The sequence below is a fragment of the Anguilla rostrata genome, chromosome 9, assembly GCF_018555375.3.
Source record: "Anguilla rostrata isolate EN2019 chromosome 9, ASM1855537v3, whole genome shotgun sequence".
NCBI lineage: Eukaryota > Metazoa > Chordata > Actinopteri > Anguilliformes > Anguillidae > Anguilla > Anguilla rostrata.
Genome location: NC_057941.1, coordinates 10,400,442 through 10,419,144, shown reverse-complemented (window position 1 = coordinate 10,419,144; position 18,703 = coordinate 10,400,442). Strand labels below are relative to the sequence as shown.

The 18,703-nt window shown below is 40.1% G+C and overlaps 2 protein-coding genes across 2 annotated transcripts in view; one reads left to right on the top strand and one right to left on the bottom strand.

The window, feature by feature from the left end:
• The window catches only part of tenm1 (teneurin transmembrane protein 1), a 222,155-nt gene extending 213,553 nt beyond the window's left edge, over nt 1-8,602 (top strand). Inside the window, exons 30-32 of the mRNA XM_064350355.1 lie at nt 1,802-3,022; nt 3,265-3,407; nt 3,775-8,602. Of these exons, the coding sequence (XP_064206425.1) occupies nt 1,802-3,022; nt 3,265-3,407; nt 3,775-4,530 (2,120 nt within the window). The 3' untranslated portion in view covers nt 4,531-8,602. The remainder of the gene's footprint in view (nt 1-1,801; nt 3,023-3,264; nt 3,408-3,774) is intronic.
• Nucleotides 8,603-8,731: 129 nt separating this feature from the next.
• On the bottom strand, nt 8,732-18,556 carry LOC135262916 (SH2 domain-containing protein 1A-like). Its single transcript, XM_064350354.1, has 3 exons — nt 13,791-18,556; nt 12,221-12,284; nt 8,732-10,191 (listed from the first exon to the last, which is right to left on the bottom strand). Exons 1-3 carry the CDS (start codon nt 13,925-13,927, stop codon nt 10,048-10,050), a joined length of 345 nt encoding a protein of 114 aa, XP_064206424.1. The 5' UTR covers nt 13,928-18,556; the 3' UTR covers nt 8,732-10,047.
• Between the last annotated feature and the right edge of the window lie 147 nt (nt 18,557-18,703).

The following is an 18,703-nucleotide window of genomic DNA, read 5'->3' as shown; positions in this document are numbered from 1 at the left end:
GATGCCTTCAGTCCGCGAGGAATCGGTAGAAAAACGTATTAAGAGTATTAAGATTGTGGTTGTGTGTGCGTGTGTGTTTGTGTGTGTGTGTGTGTGTGTGTGTGCATTTGTGTACTTGGGGGGCGTCTGCAAAAGCCAAATGGTGTGCGCTTTAGTTTGATACTTTCAGCATCTTAAGAATTTTCTGTCCGAGAATAACTGTCCTGGTTTGACCAGAGTGCTAACTGCATCTGCCAGGAATTGATTAATAAACATGCCTTATTGTCTTCTAAATTGTAATGTTCTCGCAGGTAGCACCACTTCGCGTTGCAAATCTTAGCCATTGTCTTAAATTTCATTATGTGGCACAATTATAGGCTGATTACTGTCTGTAAATGTAATAAAGCAAATTTATGCAAGGGTCTGTTTAATGCCAGTCCATTTAAATTATGGCATAAATTGCCATTCATGCTTATTGTTTATAAATGATCCCTCTTCCATTTACAGCTATTAGCTGCTGGTAAATAATCATCATAAACCCAAATGCCCACATCATTCATTGCATTTAATATCAGTAAATCGGAAATTGGGGACTGTCTTCGTAAAAGGTGAATAATGTGGCCTCCAATTGGACAGTGGGGATTTAATCTGGTCCACGGGAGAGCCTACAGATTTTCATAATGATTAAGTTCAATTTGATAGGGTTTTAAAGGGACAGGCAGACTCCGCCTACGCCTGCTGCCAGGAAAATGGTGTCCTCAAAACACTTTCCTGCCTCATAGCTCAGTTGCTGGGAATTAGAGGTTACACAAATGAATCTCCAGTGGTTGCAATTGAGACAAATAGTTTCAGGTACTTTATGATGGTTTGGTACATTAGGTAAAAATGTCATTACTACCTCAGCAGAATTAGAGGGAATGATCAAAACATTTAGTACAAAGCACACAGCTGAGAATTTGGCAGTTTGAGCTTTGTTGGTCAACATAACAGTTATCGAACCTCAAACATCAATATTAATGAGTACAAATCCTGTATTTGTTAGAAGAAAAAGAAAAGCTCTCATTTAGGTGTGTGAACTGCATTCTCAGCAGTACATGCTAAGCCATGGGCTTTGCATTGATGCTGTCAAAACTGAAATATACTGTACAAGAATAATTTATTATTCTCCATTAACACTAGTAAGGTGGTAAGTCACTCTGCAATACAGATACTTAAATAATTCAGACGTGGCCCTTGGGAGTAATTCTGGAACTGTGGACGCAATAATGGTGGGTACTGTATTATTCATCAACCAGCTGACTGTTTGCCTCACTCTCTTTCAGGAAATCATTAAATATATTAGAAGTCAATTAAATATATTACAGTGTAGTACATTAGATATATTAAGACAGCTGCATTACATTTGTTATCGTGAAGTACATTAAATATATTAAGAAAACTAAATTATGTATTAGAGTGAAGTACACGGAATATATTAAGTACATTAAATACTGTATATTAGAGTGCAGTACATTAAATATATTGCAGGTGTATTTGTACATATACATCCATCCATCCATTATCTATACCCGCTTATCCTGGTCAGGGTCACGGGGAGCCTATACCAGCGCGCATTGGGCGAGAGGCAGGAACACGGTATATGCGTGTGAATACCATTAAATAAAAGCTGATTTTCTGTACTTTTGTCTCATATTCATTTTTTGGTTAAAATGAAATGCCTTAAGTATAAATCAAAAATGAAAAAAATACACTACCATTACCATACTTTTCGATGGTACTGTAGATGAAATTGAAATCTTCATTAACAATTATGTCTCTGCAGGTCCTCTTGTTGGACGCCAGATCTTCAGATTCAGTGAGGAAGGACTTGTAAATGCGCGGTTTGACTACAGCTACAATAACTTCAGGGTGACCAGCATGCAAGCGATGATCAACGAAACCCCGCTCCCCATCGATCTCTATCGCTACGTGGATGTTTCTGGGAGGATCGAGCAGTTTGGAAAATTCAGCGTCATCAACTACGACCTCAACCAAGTCATCACCACGCACATTATGAAGCACACCAAGATCTTCAACGCCAACGGCCAAGTGATCGAGGTGCAATATGAAATCCTGAAGTCCATTGCCTACTGGATGACGGTGCAGTACGACAGCATGGGGCGCACCACTGTCTGCGACATCAGGATCGGCGTGGACAACAACATCACGCGCTACTCCTACGAGTACGACGCCGACAGCCAACTCCAGAGCGTGTCGGTGAACGACCGGCCCCAGTGGCGATACAGCTACGATCTGAACGGAAACATCAACCTGCTGAGTCATGGAAACAGCGCTCGGTTAACCCCGCTCCGCTACGACCTGCGGGACCGCATCACGCGGCTGGGGGAGATACAGTACAAAATGGACGAGGACGGTTTCCTACGCCTGCGGGGCGACGTTGTTTTCGAGTACAGCTCCAATGGGCTTCTGATGAAGGCTTACAACAAGGTGTCAGGCCAGAGCGTTCGCTACCGCTACGACGGTTTGGGCCGACGGATGGCCAGCCGGACGAACCTCGGCCAGCACCTCCAGTTCTTTTATGCTGACCTCAGCAAGCCGACCAGAGTCACGCACATGTACAACCACTCCAGCTCAGAAATCACTTCTCTCTACTATGACTTGCAGGGCCACCTTATCGCCATGGAGCTGAGCAGTGGCGAGGAATACTATGTTGCTTGTGACAATTCTGGCACCCCGCTCGCAATTTTCAGCAGCCGCGGTCAAATTGTAAAAGAAATGCTGTACACCCCTTATGGAGACATATATCAGGACTCCAACCCCTCCTTCCAGCTTGTCATTGGTTTCCACGGTGGCCTCTACGACTCCTTGACCAAGCTGGTTCACCTGGGGAGGAGGGACTACGATGTGGTGGCTGGCCGTTGGACCACCCCCAACTACGAGTTGTGGGTGGAGCTCAGCACCAACCCAAAGCCGTTCAACTTGTACTCCTTTAAAAACAACTACCCAGTTGGGGAACTGCAAGATGTTTCTCAGTTCATAACAGGTATGACAGAATTACAGTTGCACTCTTCCTTGACTTGAGCCTGAAATGTAGAGCAGTGCAATCTATATTATTTCTGAAATGTAATATCACAGTTCTGAAGTGATGGACACAAAAAATAATGTGCTTGGTTATAAATTCTTTATGATAGTACAAAACATGTGTGAGCACTGGAGTAATGTTCCCGTAAATGCTAACGTGAGACCCAGACCTTTTCATCTCCCCTCCTGGTCCTGTGTTTTCAGACATTGGCAGCTGGCTCCAGCTTTTTGGGTTCCAGCTGCACAACGTGGTTCCTGGTTTCCCCAAGCCAGATGTGGAGAGCATGGAGCAGACCTATGAGCTGATGAAGACCCAAACTAAGACACAGGACTGGGACCCCAGCAAGGTGATTACAGTCGGCAAGCCTAACTGTTTCCAGTAAATAAATGAACACCAGTTGTAATGTATTTTAAGTTAACCATATGGACAACTGTTGATTGAATCCAGGTCAATGTTAAGGGTAAATGTGGATCAAATCCACACCATAGTTATGGGCAAGTGTTCATTAAATCCAGGTCAACGTTAAGGGCAAATGTGGATCAATTCCATGCCATACTTACAGGCAAGTGTTGATTGAATCCAGGACAAAGTTAAGGGCAAATGTGGATCAAATCTATGCCATAGTTACAGGCAAATGTTGATTGAATCCAGGAAAAATTTAAGGGCAAGTGTAAATTGAATAGCAAGTCATCCACAGCATGACTCCTTGACAGGTGGTCCTAGGGATCCAATGTGAGCTGCAGAAGCACCTGAGGAACTTCATTTCTCTGGACCGTCTGCCCATGACTCAGGTGAGTGGCACGCCGGGGGGCTGTCAGGGACGCAGGCCCCGCTTCTCCGCCATCTCCTCTGTGTTCGGCAAGGGGGTCAAGTTTGCAATCACGGACAACGTGGTCACCGCCGAAATCATCGGAGTGGCCAGCGAGGACAGCCGGCGGATCGCCGCCGTCCTCCACCGCGCCGTTCACCTGGCCGGCCTGCACTTCACCGTGGAGGGCCGCGACACCCACTACTTCGTGAAGACGGGTCCCCTGGAGGAGGACCTGGCGGTGATGGGCGGGGCCGGAGGGGGGCGGGTCCTGGAGAATGGCGTCAACGTCACCGTGTCCCAGATGACCTCGGTGGTGGGCGGGAGGACTAGGCGCTTCGCCGACATCCAGCTGCAGCACGGGGCGCTGTGCTTCGTCGTCCGCTACGGAGCCACGGAGGAAGAGGAGAGGGCCAACGTCCTGGAGACGGCCCGGCAGAGGGCGGTGGAGCTGGCTTGGGCTAAGGAGCAGAAGAGGCTCCAGGAGGGCGAAGAGGGCATCAGGGCGTGGACAGAGGGCGAGAAGCAGCAGCTGCTCACCACGGGACGGGTGCCAGGCTACGACGGTTACTTTGTTCTGTCCGTCGAGCAGTACCTGGAACTCTCCGACAGTGCCAACAACATTCACTTCATGAGACAGAGTGAGATAGGGAGAAGGTAACATTAGAAACACACCAAACCGCCTCTCCTTCACCAAAGACTGCCTGTTTTTACAATTTCACTGATTTCTTGTACTGTTTTTCTAGAATAACAACTGTTAATGTGACAAAAAAAACTGGAAAAAATCATTTCCAACTGCCTTTAAAAGTGACAAATGATGGTATTTTTGTTCTAATTGGACTTTCTTTCTAACAGTGACATGCTTTCAACTTTTCAACAGCCTTTTCCTTTTTGTCTTATTATGATTGGCTATATTAACATAGTGCCAGTTTTTCTATTGTAGAATAGCAGTTTTCTTCCAGAGCAACTCTGGAGCATCTCAACTCCCTGTGCATGAGTTGTACATGTTTAAACATGGATGACAATGTGAAGGGTAGGCTATTTTAATTTACCTTTATAAATGTGTATATCAGTATAAAAGGTGTGCTCTAAGCTTTCATTTACATTAATATACAGCAACAGGTTTAATCTTTTGGCACATAGTGGGGACTTCTGTCGGTAACACTATATTTTGATTTTTCACTACTATTACAACGCCCTGTAGAATCATCTTAAATCTCTTTTTCTTACTTCCAGTGTGTTTGAAGTTATGATGGTAACAATGAATTAGAGTGTATACTTTTAGGCACAAAACTACTGTAAATAGCAAGTGCTTTAAGAAGAATAAGTGCTAAAACTGATGTGTTGTCACCCATTATTCCGTGTCAATATTGTTAATAGATGCAGTTGTGTTAAACAGCACTATTCAAAAATATTAATGCTGAAAATCTGTATAGTTTACTTTTCTATTAGAGTACAGACTGAAGTTATCTGTGCAGTTTTGGAATTTCATGGGAAATCTGGGTGAAGTGTGTGCCTTTTTGTTCATAAAGAAATATATTTGAAGTGAGATGTAGAAGTATAAAGACTTGTTTCCATGCCACATATACCCTGATTATTATTCAAGTACAATCCTGTTCAGGGCAACTTTCAGACATTGTAGATGCAAGTGCAGCACAGCATTTAAAAACTGTTTAAAGACATATCTCAAACCACAAGCATATTGTGATGCATCATGTATAAATTCTAATGGAAATTAATTACTTGTAATATCACAGTTCAAACCAGCCAGGAAAGTACAGGCTAAATCATTGTGTCAGTTTGATTTCTGAATATAACCACATTTAGAAGCCACAGGTGCACTCTAAAGTTTATCCATAGATTTGCACAAGGATTCGGTAACTGCACCAATTTCACGGTTGTGGGAAGCTCTTTTATATTACTGAAAGCCCAAAGATGAGAATGAGCCGGAAGTGAGACAGAAATGAGCAGGCAGTGAAAAGAGCAGTGAGATGAAAAAGAGCAGTGAGATTAGGAAGAGCAATGAGATGACAATGAGAAGTGAGATTATAATGAGCAGTGAGATGAAAAAGAGCATGTGGTGAGATGAGAATGAGCAGTAAGATTAGGATGAGCAGTGAGATGACAATGAGCAGGTAGTGAGATGAAAAAGTGCATGTGGTGAGATGAAAAAGAGTATGTGGTGAGATAAGAATAAGCAGTGAGACAAGAATGACCAGTGAGATAAGAATGAGCAGTGAGATTAGGATGAGCAGGTAGTGAGATGAAAAAGAGCATGTGGTGAGATGAAAAAGAGTATGTGGTGAGATGAGAATAAGCAGTGAGACAAGAATGACCAGTGAGATTAGGATGAGCAGGTAGTGTGATGAGAATGAGCAGGCGGTGAGTTTAGAGTCAGACGAGTCTAGCTACAGGCTGTAGAGCACAGATCATGTACTGTGGTTGTAATGTAGGGCGGCTTTAAGGGTTATTTTGATAACGGGTCCTGTGTGGAGGAGTCTGATCATATTAGCAGGATGGCCTGAACCATGGCTGGAAACAGTCAGCTGGGTATTGAGCAGAAATTTTCTTGCACTGGGTGCAAGTCATTCATGAATTCAGTAAAGGCCACTGTAGTGTTCTCTCAGTGGATGAGCACCTAGTAAAACTTCTGAGAGATACTGAGGGAGATCATGCCATCCACAGAAGTTTAATTTCCCAGTTCTGCCATGGTACTATTCTTTATCAACTGCAGGATCACACCTCAACTATGAAGGAAGCAAAGCCTTACTTTTAAAACAATAAAAGTATTGACTATCTCAAATGGTCCCTGTCCCTTTGAATGGTCCTTGGAACCGCATAACTCTCAAGGTTTAATTGGTTCTCACAAAAAAAAAAAAAACATCTCTTTAATTTCTGTGGTCAGCAGGAAGTGGTAATTTGCAAAGACAGAGAATTATAACCTCAATGCTTTTGAAGTGTTTTCTATCACTTAAATCTATATGGCACATCCATGTTTTTATATTACTTTGTATGTGTTGTTTTAGTTTGAAGTGTTAAAAGATAATTCTGTGGGCATTTAAGGAAAAAAAAAACCTTTCCAGATCAGTGTCTGTGTGTGGAACGCAAAGGCAATGTCACAAAGCTCAGAATTTCCCTGACCTTGATTTTTTCTTTTCTTTTCTTTTTCAAGGCAGTATATGAAGCCTTGATTTTTTTTTTTTACGGGGTGAGATTTTCACATCTTGATCCTATAGAAAACTCAAGAATCCGAGGGCAAGAGGAGACATGTATTTGATGGCCGCTGTGGTTTATTTTATTCTTGAGAGTGATTATTTTTAACTGCAGCCCTGAGCCAGGTCCCATGTATTGGCACTGTGCTGTCTCTTAACAGCTCTGCACTAACGCAGTGTGTCTTCAGTTGCTTTCAGTGGAATGATTGAAGGCCTCTTTTGCCATCCTCTGCAAGATCCCACAGCTGAGGAAGGTGGATGGTTAAACCAGAGTGAAAGATTCACTCGCATCCAGTTTTTGGATCTCTGCACTCTACCCTAACATTTCAAAGCTTTATTTTTTATCTCACAGCTCTGACCTATGCTAACTTGTTCTTGGTGTCCTTAACCAGTTGTGAAAATGGGCATGGTTACTGTATTTATCCTGGAATACCCAGGTGTATAGTGTGTGCCCAGATAGACCCAGATAATACTATATTTGCCCTGGTAGACCACGGTATACTATATTTACCCAGGTATGATCAGGTACAGTATACTGTACTTACCCAAGTATACCCAGGTATACTGTTTATACCATGGTATACCCTGGTATACTGTATTTACCTTGGTACACTGTATTTGCCCAGGTATACCCCATATGCAGCATGCTGTTCCTCGTCAGATGAAGTTGGATAATATTACCGGATAATATTATTTTCAATTAAAATGGAATTAACTGTTAACCTTCCAGACTAAACATGAGTGAAATACACAGCACTGTGGGAAACATGCTTTACCAAATGTGTGTGTGGGTGTGGGTGTGGGTGTGGGAGTAGGTGTGCGTGCGTGCATGCGTGTGTGTGCATGGGTGTGCGTGTGTATATGAGTTTGTGAGATCACAAGTGATCAGCAACCCCTATTTAGTCACGTCAATCTACTCTGAATCTGTGCACACAATTAAATGCAAGTCATCTTAGTATTCATGTTTTAAAACATTTGTTGTTGCACAGGTTTTCACTATCCTTTTTTAATGTGTCAGAGATCTAAATTGAAATTACACAATGTGTTATGGAGTACAGTATTTTATGGGGTTTGGTTTGTTTTGTTTTAATTGTATATGATGTCAGTGGATATATACAGTAATAGATGGAGATTGAGTAAAATTGAACATACTGAAAGTGGAATCTTTTTGAAAGTAAATGGCCCCTACTACTGATATTACATCCTTCTAAATGTTTAAACTGAAACTGTCTCCTAGTGGAGTTTTGAAAGTGTGGTTGCTAGGAAACGAGGCTCTCTTCCTGTGGTGGGGATTGTGTGTGATGTGCATACAGATAGAATGAATGCATTGAAACTGCTTGACTGCATTTCCTACTCTGGGCTTCGAGCCAGAGGCATGTGTTTTTTTTACAGTGCTTCACAGCAACTCGCTGTAAATAAGAGACAGGAAAAGTTAATATATTGAGTGTGGAAATTTCACATTCAAGAAAAAAGTACTTAAATTTTTTTTTTTTTAATAAATAAATGTGCAAATTCAGCTTTTGTATTTTGTGCATTCTGCTTCTCATTTCCTGTCTCTGTACCTGAACGTCAAACATTTTTGGTAATATTACATTACATTACATAATATCAATGGCAATCCCAAATTGACATCAGAAAGTGAGTTTGAATCATAAGTGAAGTCTACTTGGGCCTTTACAAAATCATTTAATTTTGACTTAAAGAAAAAACAGACTAATGAATGTATAGCAAATAATAAAATACAGTGTCATACATATAGTGCCGTAAAAAAGTATAGGCCCCTTCCTGATTTCCCCTATTATTGCATATTTGTCACACTGAAGGGTTTCAGATCTTCACACAAAATATTAGACAAAGGCAGCATGAGTAAACACAAAACACATTTTTTTTAAATTATTTAATTAAAAAAGTTATTAAACACCCATATCACCCATGTGAAAAAGTAATTGCCCCCTTGAACTTAATAACCGGTTGCACCACCTTCAGCAGTAGCGAGTGCAACCAAACACCTCTTAAAATTTGATAGCAGTCTTTCACATTACTGTGGAGTAATTTTAGCCCACTCTTCTTTATAGAACTGCTTAAATTCAGACAAATTAAATATACATCACATGTCAATAATTATTATACAGAAATGTTGTTGAGAATGAGCAACAGAAGACTTGAATTGATGGTTGTCAGTGACAACTCCATTAAAAAAATAATAATTGTAACTATTAACTATGCAATACTGTACAACATGTACACTGCTGTAAACTATCAAAAAAATAAATACGAAAGAAAGTAAAATATTAATGTGATATCATGTGACAATGGTTTCACAAGTATATGGCAGAAAACACAAACAAATAAATATATTTGAGGGTGTTAAGCTTGTTGACAATCTTGTTCAGGTGCACACAATTTTAGGATGATTTGTGATTACATTTTAAGTGGATCAAGCATAAAACTGATTTAGGAACATTTTGCACAAATAGACATCTTATACATCGGTTTATGATATGATTGTACACTTATATTTAGTATATAAGTGTACAATATTTTATATTATACTTATTACAATATTATACTTATATTTTAATTCCAAAATAATTTTATAAATGAGGCCGTTCATTTTTATTTCAGTTAACGATAATGAATTTTGTTTACTGTTAAAAGTGATCCAGAGCCAATTAGAATGTAGGAGAAACAGAAGTGCATTCACCTGATTAGTAAAATAACACATTCATCTTGTAGACACACTGTGCAACTGTGATGAAAAAACAATGTTTCCATGCAAGAGTCATATTTTACTTTTAAGACTGATGCATATTGATTAAATCTAATTAATTTATTTTGGACATTTTGGACAAATACATATTTCAGCATCTTACACATTTACAATGCCCAAAAAGGCCTTGGCAATACAAACTTCACAAGCCACAAAAATCTAAGTTCAAGAAAAGACATGTACAGCCCAATGAGCATCATCTTCCATTTAGCTGGTATGACTGCTTTTCGGCATGGACAGGGTAGAGTAGCGGCATGACAATGCCCTGGTCTGGTTTCTCAAAGGCAGCAATCAGATTCTTCACATTCCGAAAGAGGCGTTTCTGGCTTCCGGGAGAGGACTGAAACAAATGGAGAAGGTGGAGAAACAGGAACCAGGGTGAAGGCGAGCCTTTGGCCATCTCCACATAAAACAAACCAAGACCAAACAAAGCCTTCGAGGTGAAACCTGTAAGGTGTGACTTAAGACCCGAGCATCCTTTCAGTGATGTTTATTTGGTCATGCTTATGTGAGGCCGTGGGTGAGTGCTTCGTTTCTGCTGTGTTCCTGTAGCGTGAGCAAAGTTCTGGAGACAGCCGACCCAAGGATTCAGCCTTTAACTTGTTTATTCCTTGGAAGAATACGGACGGCGTTTACTCCCGTTTGCAATACAGCATTGGTTATCTATTGCTTTTAAAACCGTCTGGAGAGCTAGCAATCTTCCCTCCAATCAAACATACCCGTCCCACTTCTCTCCCTGACTCCCGCGCCTTTATTTTCTTCTCTCCCTCTCACACTTTGCACCACCCCCTCTCTCTACACTTACGGAAGCCTTCCCAGTCCAAAACGTATATCCGTGGGTACAGCAGTTCAATCTCACGTCTCACATTTATCTTCCCCCCCCCGAAATCAGATACCAGGTGCTTTCTTCGTGCTGACTGGCTAAACCCCAGACTGTATAGGCTCTGCCCTGAGTTCCTCTTGTATTTACACCATTTGTATTTACAGTACATGGTTCCATGCTGGTGTTTGGTTCCTCTTTGTAATCTACAGTCAACCAAGTACAGCTGGTACTTAGTTAGATCACTCTGTTGTGTTCCCATCCATCAATTGATTAACCATTAATCAATGACATTTTACTTCATTTAAATGCCATTCTCAAAGTACGTGCTGTACCAGTTGCTGGAGTATCAGTACGATTGAATTTCAAATCCTCAAGTAAACATTATATGTTCATTGCTGCTGGTCAGTGATGGACTGGCAATACAGCGAGATTGTCAAATGCAACAAGGACTGCCTGACTGTGAGCAGCTTGGGCTGCTCAGAATGGATTATTAATTTCATCTAAAAAGGAAAAAAATATATAAAAAACACTAAATAAATTTGTCTCCAATAAATTTGTATTTAAAGTAACTTATTTCAGCAACCAAAAACACTTTATATTTGCCTTTTTATATTTCTTTCTAAGAAATGATGTTGAGCACCCATGATCCCCCTCGTCGCTAAGACCCTCCAAGCGGGCACCAAACTCATCAAACCATTTCTTTATGGATCTTGCTGTGTGCATAGGGGCATTGTCATCCTGAAACAGGTAATGGCCTTCCCCAAACTGTTGTCACAAATTTAGAAGCACGCAATTCTGTCACTGTATACTGTACCATTAATATTTCCCTTCACTGTAACTAAGGGGCCTAGCCCAAACCATGAAAAACAGCTCCAGACCATTATTCCTCCTCCACCAAACTTTACTGTTGGCACTATTCGGGCCAGTACACTATGCATTCCGCCAAACCCAGGTTTGTCTGTTTGACTGCCAGACAGTGTAGTGTGATTCATCACTCCAGGGAACGTTACCACTGCTCCAGAGTTCAATGGCGGTGTGCTTTACACCACTCCAGTCGACGCTTGGCAAACCTACTTCATGAAGCTCTTGACAAACTGTTCTTGTGCTGATGTTGTTTTCAGAGGTAGTTTGGCACTCTGTAATGTGTTGCAGCTCAGGACAGATGATTCATACGTGCTACATCCTTCAGAACTCAGCAGTCCCATTCTATGAGCTTGTGCGGCTTTGTGGCTGAGCTGTTGTTGCCCCTATGTTTCCATTTCACAATAACAACATTTACAGTTGATTGGGGCAGCTCTAGCAGGGCAGAAATTTCGCAAACGGAAAGGTGAAAACCTATGACAGTGCTATGCTGAAAGTCACTGAGCTCTTCAGCCACACATTTTATGCATCTGTATAAAATGGATGTGGCTGAAATAGCAGCACCCCCCCCAGCCCCCCTCCCACCCCCGTCGACAACATCGGGTGACACTGACGGTCGACCGTATCGTGTGTCACCAACCCTAGTGACGCCACTGAATCACGTTACTTCAGACTTCTTTCTCACCTCTACGATCCAGGCTTCTCCTGGAGTTCGATGTAGCCTGTAGGTGTACACACACTTATTGAACCTGTCAATTCAAGCAACAACAAAAAAAAACATAGCTCTTTCAATTGTGTTTTAGCTCATAATTAGCTTATTAATATAGTGATGATTGTGAATGTGGCAACAGTGATGATTATAACCATAGTATAAGTAGTAGTAGTTGCAGCAGTATTGGTATACTTGCTATATTGCAGGTGAAATACTACAAATTAAACTTTGCATAGCTTACAACACAGCTGTATACCACATTCAAATGCGACAACATTCAGTTACTCAGTGTGTATTTAATGGTACTATTGTTTAAGAAGCAAAGAAAGATATAGAAATAGAGATAATCAATTAACACCGAGGCTATTTTCCTTATGGAGGGAGAGTAGAGAATGTATGTATAACAATGTAAGCGTATGCAGTATTCAGGGCTACATTCATAGTCCATGTGCAACAACAGTAGGGTTTTTCACCTTCTATTTGCATTCATTTACATTACATTACAGGCATTTGGCAGACGCTCTTATCCAGAGCGACGTACAACAAAGTGTATAACCATAACCAGGAACAAGTATGTTGAAAACCCTAGAGGGGAGTATAGTACCAAGTGCAGGGAACGACCGCGTAGTTTAACTTGGACCCTGTAGGTTAATCTGATCAACACAAACAAAAGCAGCAACAAAGCAGTCTATGCAAATAATACAAGCAATAATTGAGTAAGCACGAGTGCAATAACTAAGTCAACTAAGATACAATTTCTATGCACTCTGGGAGTTTAAATGATCAAATTGTGATGTATCTCATTTCAGTTGTATCTGTTTTCAAAACCTTTTCAAACTTGCTCATATTCGGAGCTTAGCCTGCATTGTCGATTTACAAATGACCGGATGCTTCAATATTCACTAATCGCCCACTTCGTACAATAGGACCCCCTTTTGACCGAATTATTCACGGTTTGGATTGAACATTCCTTAGGAATTTTGGTCCATGCTGACTCGATAGCACCCCACAGGAGCAGGCTACTTGCGTTAAACAGGTGTACCTAATAACGTGGCCTATGAGTGAAGATGACGGCTTCCTCTCACTCCAGTGTTTACGACACAGACTTATCTTGCGTGAGGTAAAGGCTGATTTGCCTTGGTTTTCTACAAACATAGGACAACAGATGTCGTGACATTGAAATTACTATAAAGATAATGTCACCACCACCCCCAACAACAACAACAACTATAATAGCCTAATAAAGACATACTATTTAAAAGACGGCTATTGCCAAATCACATAAGAAAATCGTATAATAATGTTTAAAATATATTATTTCCACTCAAAATCATTTCATCGCTGTATTCATGCAACTCCTGTTTTCCTAAGCACACAGTACATTCTTAATATGCCAGCTCAGACCAAGTGTTTTTTTTTTCTCTTTTTTTTTTTTTTATAAAACCTTTCAAAAACAAATATATTCTTAAGAAGATTAATTGGTTTTTAATAAGAAATGTTTGAGAAAGTTGTTAGAATCACAGAAGCCATGTAACCTACTTACAATACGCAAAGACAATAAACTCCAGGTATGGTCTCGCTGTTTCGTATTAAGAAGCTGCCGTCTTTTCCCGATAAACTGAGAAGTCTCTCTGTGGCGTCCTTGGTGATAGCTCCGTGATAGACAGATAGTGGTTCCATGTTGTAAGCAGTAATGACAACCAGTTTCTTTCTGAAGCGTCTTTAAAACGTAGGCTACTACAGCACCTCGTGAACCTACCAGAACACCTTTTGAATGAAATGAGTGATTACTGGAAGTAAATACGGAAGCAATAAACGAAATTAAACAGTTGTGCCACGTCTGACGAGGTGAATTTCGTTTCCCTCCATGACATGTTAAACGAAAAGATTAACCACCGTGACGAACCCCATTGCCCTCCCCCTCAACCTCAAATGCTGTTCGTATAGACAAGTAAAATAAATGTCAGAAATAAAAAATGGAAGTAAATGTGTCGTGTATGCGCATAAGGGTGTTTCTTATAATATAATATAATAATATAATATAATAGAATATAAGCCAAATTGGGTCGCTGGAATTTGTGGAAATAACAGTGCCACGCTTGCCTCATATTTCCATGTATTAAATTAGTTGTCATATTTAGAGCAAACATTTCCTGAACTTGATTTAGAACACACATGCAAATTATTATTATTATTTTTTTTGGCAGTTTTCTGAACATGCAAAGGAAAAATCACCATCACACCAAAAAATAAAATTAGGAAATACCTACAAAATGACAAATCATGCTTTAAAAGTATTTAATGTTAATAGATACATTGTTTTATGTATTTATTTTTCCCATGTAGTCTCAACATGATTTTCAAGGATGGGATTGTCACGATCTGTACTTTATTTAGTCACTCTTACATGGAACATACATTTACATTTTTATCAATTCTATTTTCATGCAAGTGATGAATAACAATTGCCAAAATTATGAGCCAGTTTATGTAACTTGTAACATAGCACAATTTAAAGTATTAATCTCGAAGATTTTCATTAAAATAAATGTCTGTTAAGTCACTATCTATCGCCGAATTAGGCAACACAATGGTGATTGAGCCTATTATTATATTAATAATAATAATAATAATTATTATTATTATTATTATTATTATTATTATTATTATTATTATTATTATTATTTAGGATAAAAGAACTGGGTGTCTGTGGCGACATTCCCGGGAAAAAATCTCTCGAATACAATGCTACCTTGCTGCAACGTTGCAGTGTAGCTAACTAAAGGCCAGTTCAGATCAATGATTCGCAACGAGACTGGATGCAACTTGCAAAATTCCAAGACGTCTGATTGTAAACGTTCTAAAACTGCACTTGGCGATTTGATAAGGCGGGTCTTCTGAGACCCCAGGGCAGGCAACGGCTCTGAACTAACCAGTTCACACCGCTGCAATTTTCTCTGCAACATTCTAAAACCGTTTCGTCTCGTTGCGAATCATTGATCTGAACTGGCCTTAACGTTACCGTTATTTACATTGCCATCAAGTTCATCAATATTTTATAATGATCGGAATAAAGCCGGGATATAAGTGGAGCAGAGCCAGGTCTGATTTCTGTGTAAAGATGTCAAGCTGGAGAAAACTAAATAAAAGAATACGGAAGTATGGATTAGCGTTGTTAGTATTCTATTACGCTTCCTCATATGTTCCTTCAGCCTTGGTTCCCTTTCTTGATGAAATGTCCTTCGTTTTTGTTTTATTCTTCTTGTTCTGATTGCTAATTTAACACCCAGCTCAGCTTTATTCTCGAACAGTTTAGCTAGCAAAACCATAAACACCAGGGCAGTTGTTGCAAGGCAGTTGTTTCAAAAATATCACACAACAATCATTCATGAAAAAGACTGTTTATTGTGCACGAGATACATAATTGGAGGAGCCACAGCGAATCCCGAGAATTCTTCTCTGCAGTGTAAAGATGTTCATACCGGGCGAAAAGATAAAGAACGTTTGTGGAAATTGATCATCACTAATTCTACCCCATGTCTGCTACAGCATTTTAACCCGGCTCGGCAGTGTAAAGACAGTTTAAGTTAGCCTAATGTTAGACAACACATGAGTATGTACATAACGTTACTTTTATAACAACCATTCATTCAGTAAATAGTGTTATATTTGGCGTGGCCCAGGTGCCAACTGACTGACGTCACACAGGCGACACTGGTTGGATCCGGTTGGATCTATGGGAAGTGAGGTCCAAAAACACACCTGCAATTACCGTTTCTCACCATTGGTACCGCCAAAGAGAACGAAATGGAAATATTCGAGATGGTAACTTTAGAAGTTAAAAATTTGCATTGCGATGGTGATTACAGTCCTGTGGTGGTGATACTGGTCATGACGTTGATAGTGACACTCGGATAAAATATTTGCATAGCAAGTTTGTTTATAAAACATCAATAATTCTTAGTTAGCTTAAGATGTGAACTTCTTTCTTGGTTGACTGCCTGCTCCCAACATATGGAAACTAAACTCAACTCTTCATTTGTGTGCAAACTTAAGACAACACACTTAAGAGAACAAACAGTTCACTTTGTAACCCTTATTCATTCATTCATTCATTTTTATTGATGTTGCTCTTGGGGATTGCACTGAATTATGCTTCTGACAGTCTGTTGTGTGCTTTTATACTTATTCAGACTTCCCACCTGTATGACATTTTTTAGTTTTTTCTTTGCTGCACAGAGATCTCGGAAGGCTTTACTTCTGTTTCTGTTTACTTTTTTGTGTCCTCCCTGCTTTGGAGTTTTATATGATGTAGCAGACCCCCATACGCCTGCATGTGTCGGTATTGCATTTGAAGCACAATGCTGATTCTCTTGCTGTGGTTGTAATTCTGGAGATTGTAGGGAAGTGTTTACTGATAAAAAAATTTGCGTGTTATGAATTTTTCCATGTACTGCTTATCAAGGAATGATGCAATTATGACATTCCAGTTACACTCCTTATTCAAGAATTCACTCATTTTTGAGAACTAGGGGAGCTTATTAGGGTGGCCTTCCCATGGCAGTCTCTGGACCCAACTGAAGATCTATGAGAGCTGCCCAAGAAAGAAGAGGCCAAACATCAAGTAACATCAACAGATCATCCATGGGAAGTAATGAGGAAGTTCTGGGAGAAAGTGAGGTGTTGATTAAGCTGAAATCAATGCCAACAGTGATGGTGGTAATCTGAAAGGTGGACTCACTAACAATGTTTGACCTTCATTAAATCCTAATTTTTTATTTTTTTTAAATGTATTATTGAATAAGAAGTATAAATGGAGTCTCATAATTGTATTAGCCCTTGATACATGATTTATTGTATCAATTGATGATGGTGGTGGAGAGTGCTGTCTAACACATTGGCCCAAAATCTCCCATGGATGTTCAATTGGGTTGAAATCTGGTGACTATGAAGGCCATATGATTCCCATCATTTTCATACTCAGCAAACCATTCAGTGACCCCTCAGGGCCTGTGGATGAGGGCATTGTCATCCTGGAAGGCACCACTCCCATCAGGATAGAAATGTTTCATCATATGATAAAGGTGATCAGATGTGCATTCGTCTTTGTAATGAGTGTTTTATGCACTGCACCCCTACTATAATCTCAATGTAACTGCAGACGGATGTCCTGCATTCCCATTCTCAGTCACCTGAGGAAGTTACTCATCTGTTTTTCCTTATACGTGCTTTCTACCACAATTTCCAACCCTATTTACTGAGTCTTCCTTATATCTAAATGCAGAAGTCACTTTTGTCACTGAAGCTCCTGGCATCTTGATCCAAAATTGAGATCAACTGGGTCTGCACAGCATTTTTATACATGCCACTGTGCATGATAGGATGTTAATTGCTTAATTGTATCTTGCAGTAGGCCTGTATAGAAGCGTCTGCATTTTTTATGTTTCTTCACTCATTTATCCAGGTTTATTCTTTAATTTGTCACCCATCTGTATATACCATATGGGATCAGCCCCAGCATACCTCCACAAGATCTTCAAACCCTACATGCCAGCCAGACCCCTCCGTTCCGCTACCTCAGGACGCCTGGCCCCTCACCCTCTTCGCACTTGCCCTTCCTGGTCACGTCTCCTGTCAGTCTTAGCTCCACAATGGTGGAATGACCTTCCCATGGAAGTCAGAACAGCTGAGATCCTGACCACCTTCAAACGATGACTGAAGACTCACCTCTTCAGGCTACACCTCTCCCCATCCCTCCCTACCTCCCTGTAGTCTCTAATTGACTATGTAATCTTAGGGTTGTAGCTAGGTAAGCTGTTTATCTTAGTTGGCTTAGTTGAGTAGGCACTAGTGCAATAACTATTGCTTGTTTTATTTGCATAGACTGCTTTGTTGCTGTTTTTGTTGTGTTAATCAGATTAACCTACAGGGTCCAAGTTAAACTATGCAGTCGTTCCCCGCACTTGGAACTGTACTTTCCTCTAGGGTTTTCAACATGCTTGTTCCTGGTTTTGGTTATACACTTTGGTGTATACCGCTCTGGATAAGAGCGTCCGCCAAATGCCTGTAATGTAATGTAATGTACCATGTTAACATAAATAGATTAAAATTACTTTTAATCTTTCTTCCAGTGCCTGTCAATAGTACATTACTTATAACATCTTAAAGTATCCAAAATTATAAAATAGGAATATTGATTTTTAAAAAGTTCTTCTTAAAGTCTTTTTCAGGTTTAAAAAAATAATTATGTTCATACCACAAAGATCACAGTAATAAGCCAAAATCTGAAGATAAATAAAGCTGTTAAGCTTTTAAATAACTTTGGGATATATATATATATATATATATATATATATATATATATATATATTAGCCAACCAATACACCTTTATTGAGAGGCCAGTTGTTATCTTTCTTCAACACTGTACTTACAGTATGTACTGTCTGTACTCAACG

Bases quoted from the DNA above. Each gene is read 5' to 3' on its own strand.
- LOC135262916 (XM_064350354.1), bottom strand. From the start codon at position 13,927: ATGGAACCACTATCTGTCTATCACGGAGCTATCACCAAGGACGCCACA. The intron at 12,285-13,790 runs GTAAGTAGGTTA...TTGAATTGACAG, and splicing joins GTTTATTGTCTTTGCGTATT to GTTCAATAAGTGTGTGTACA. The intron at 10,192-12,220 runs GTGAGAAAGAAG...CATTTGTTTCAG, and splicing joins GAGAAGCCTGGATCGTAGAG to TCCTCTCCCGGAAGCCAGAA.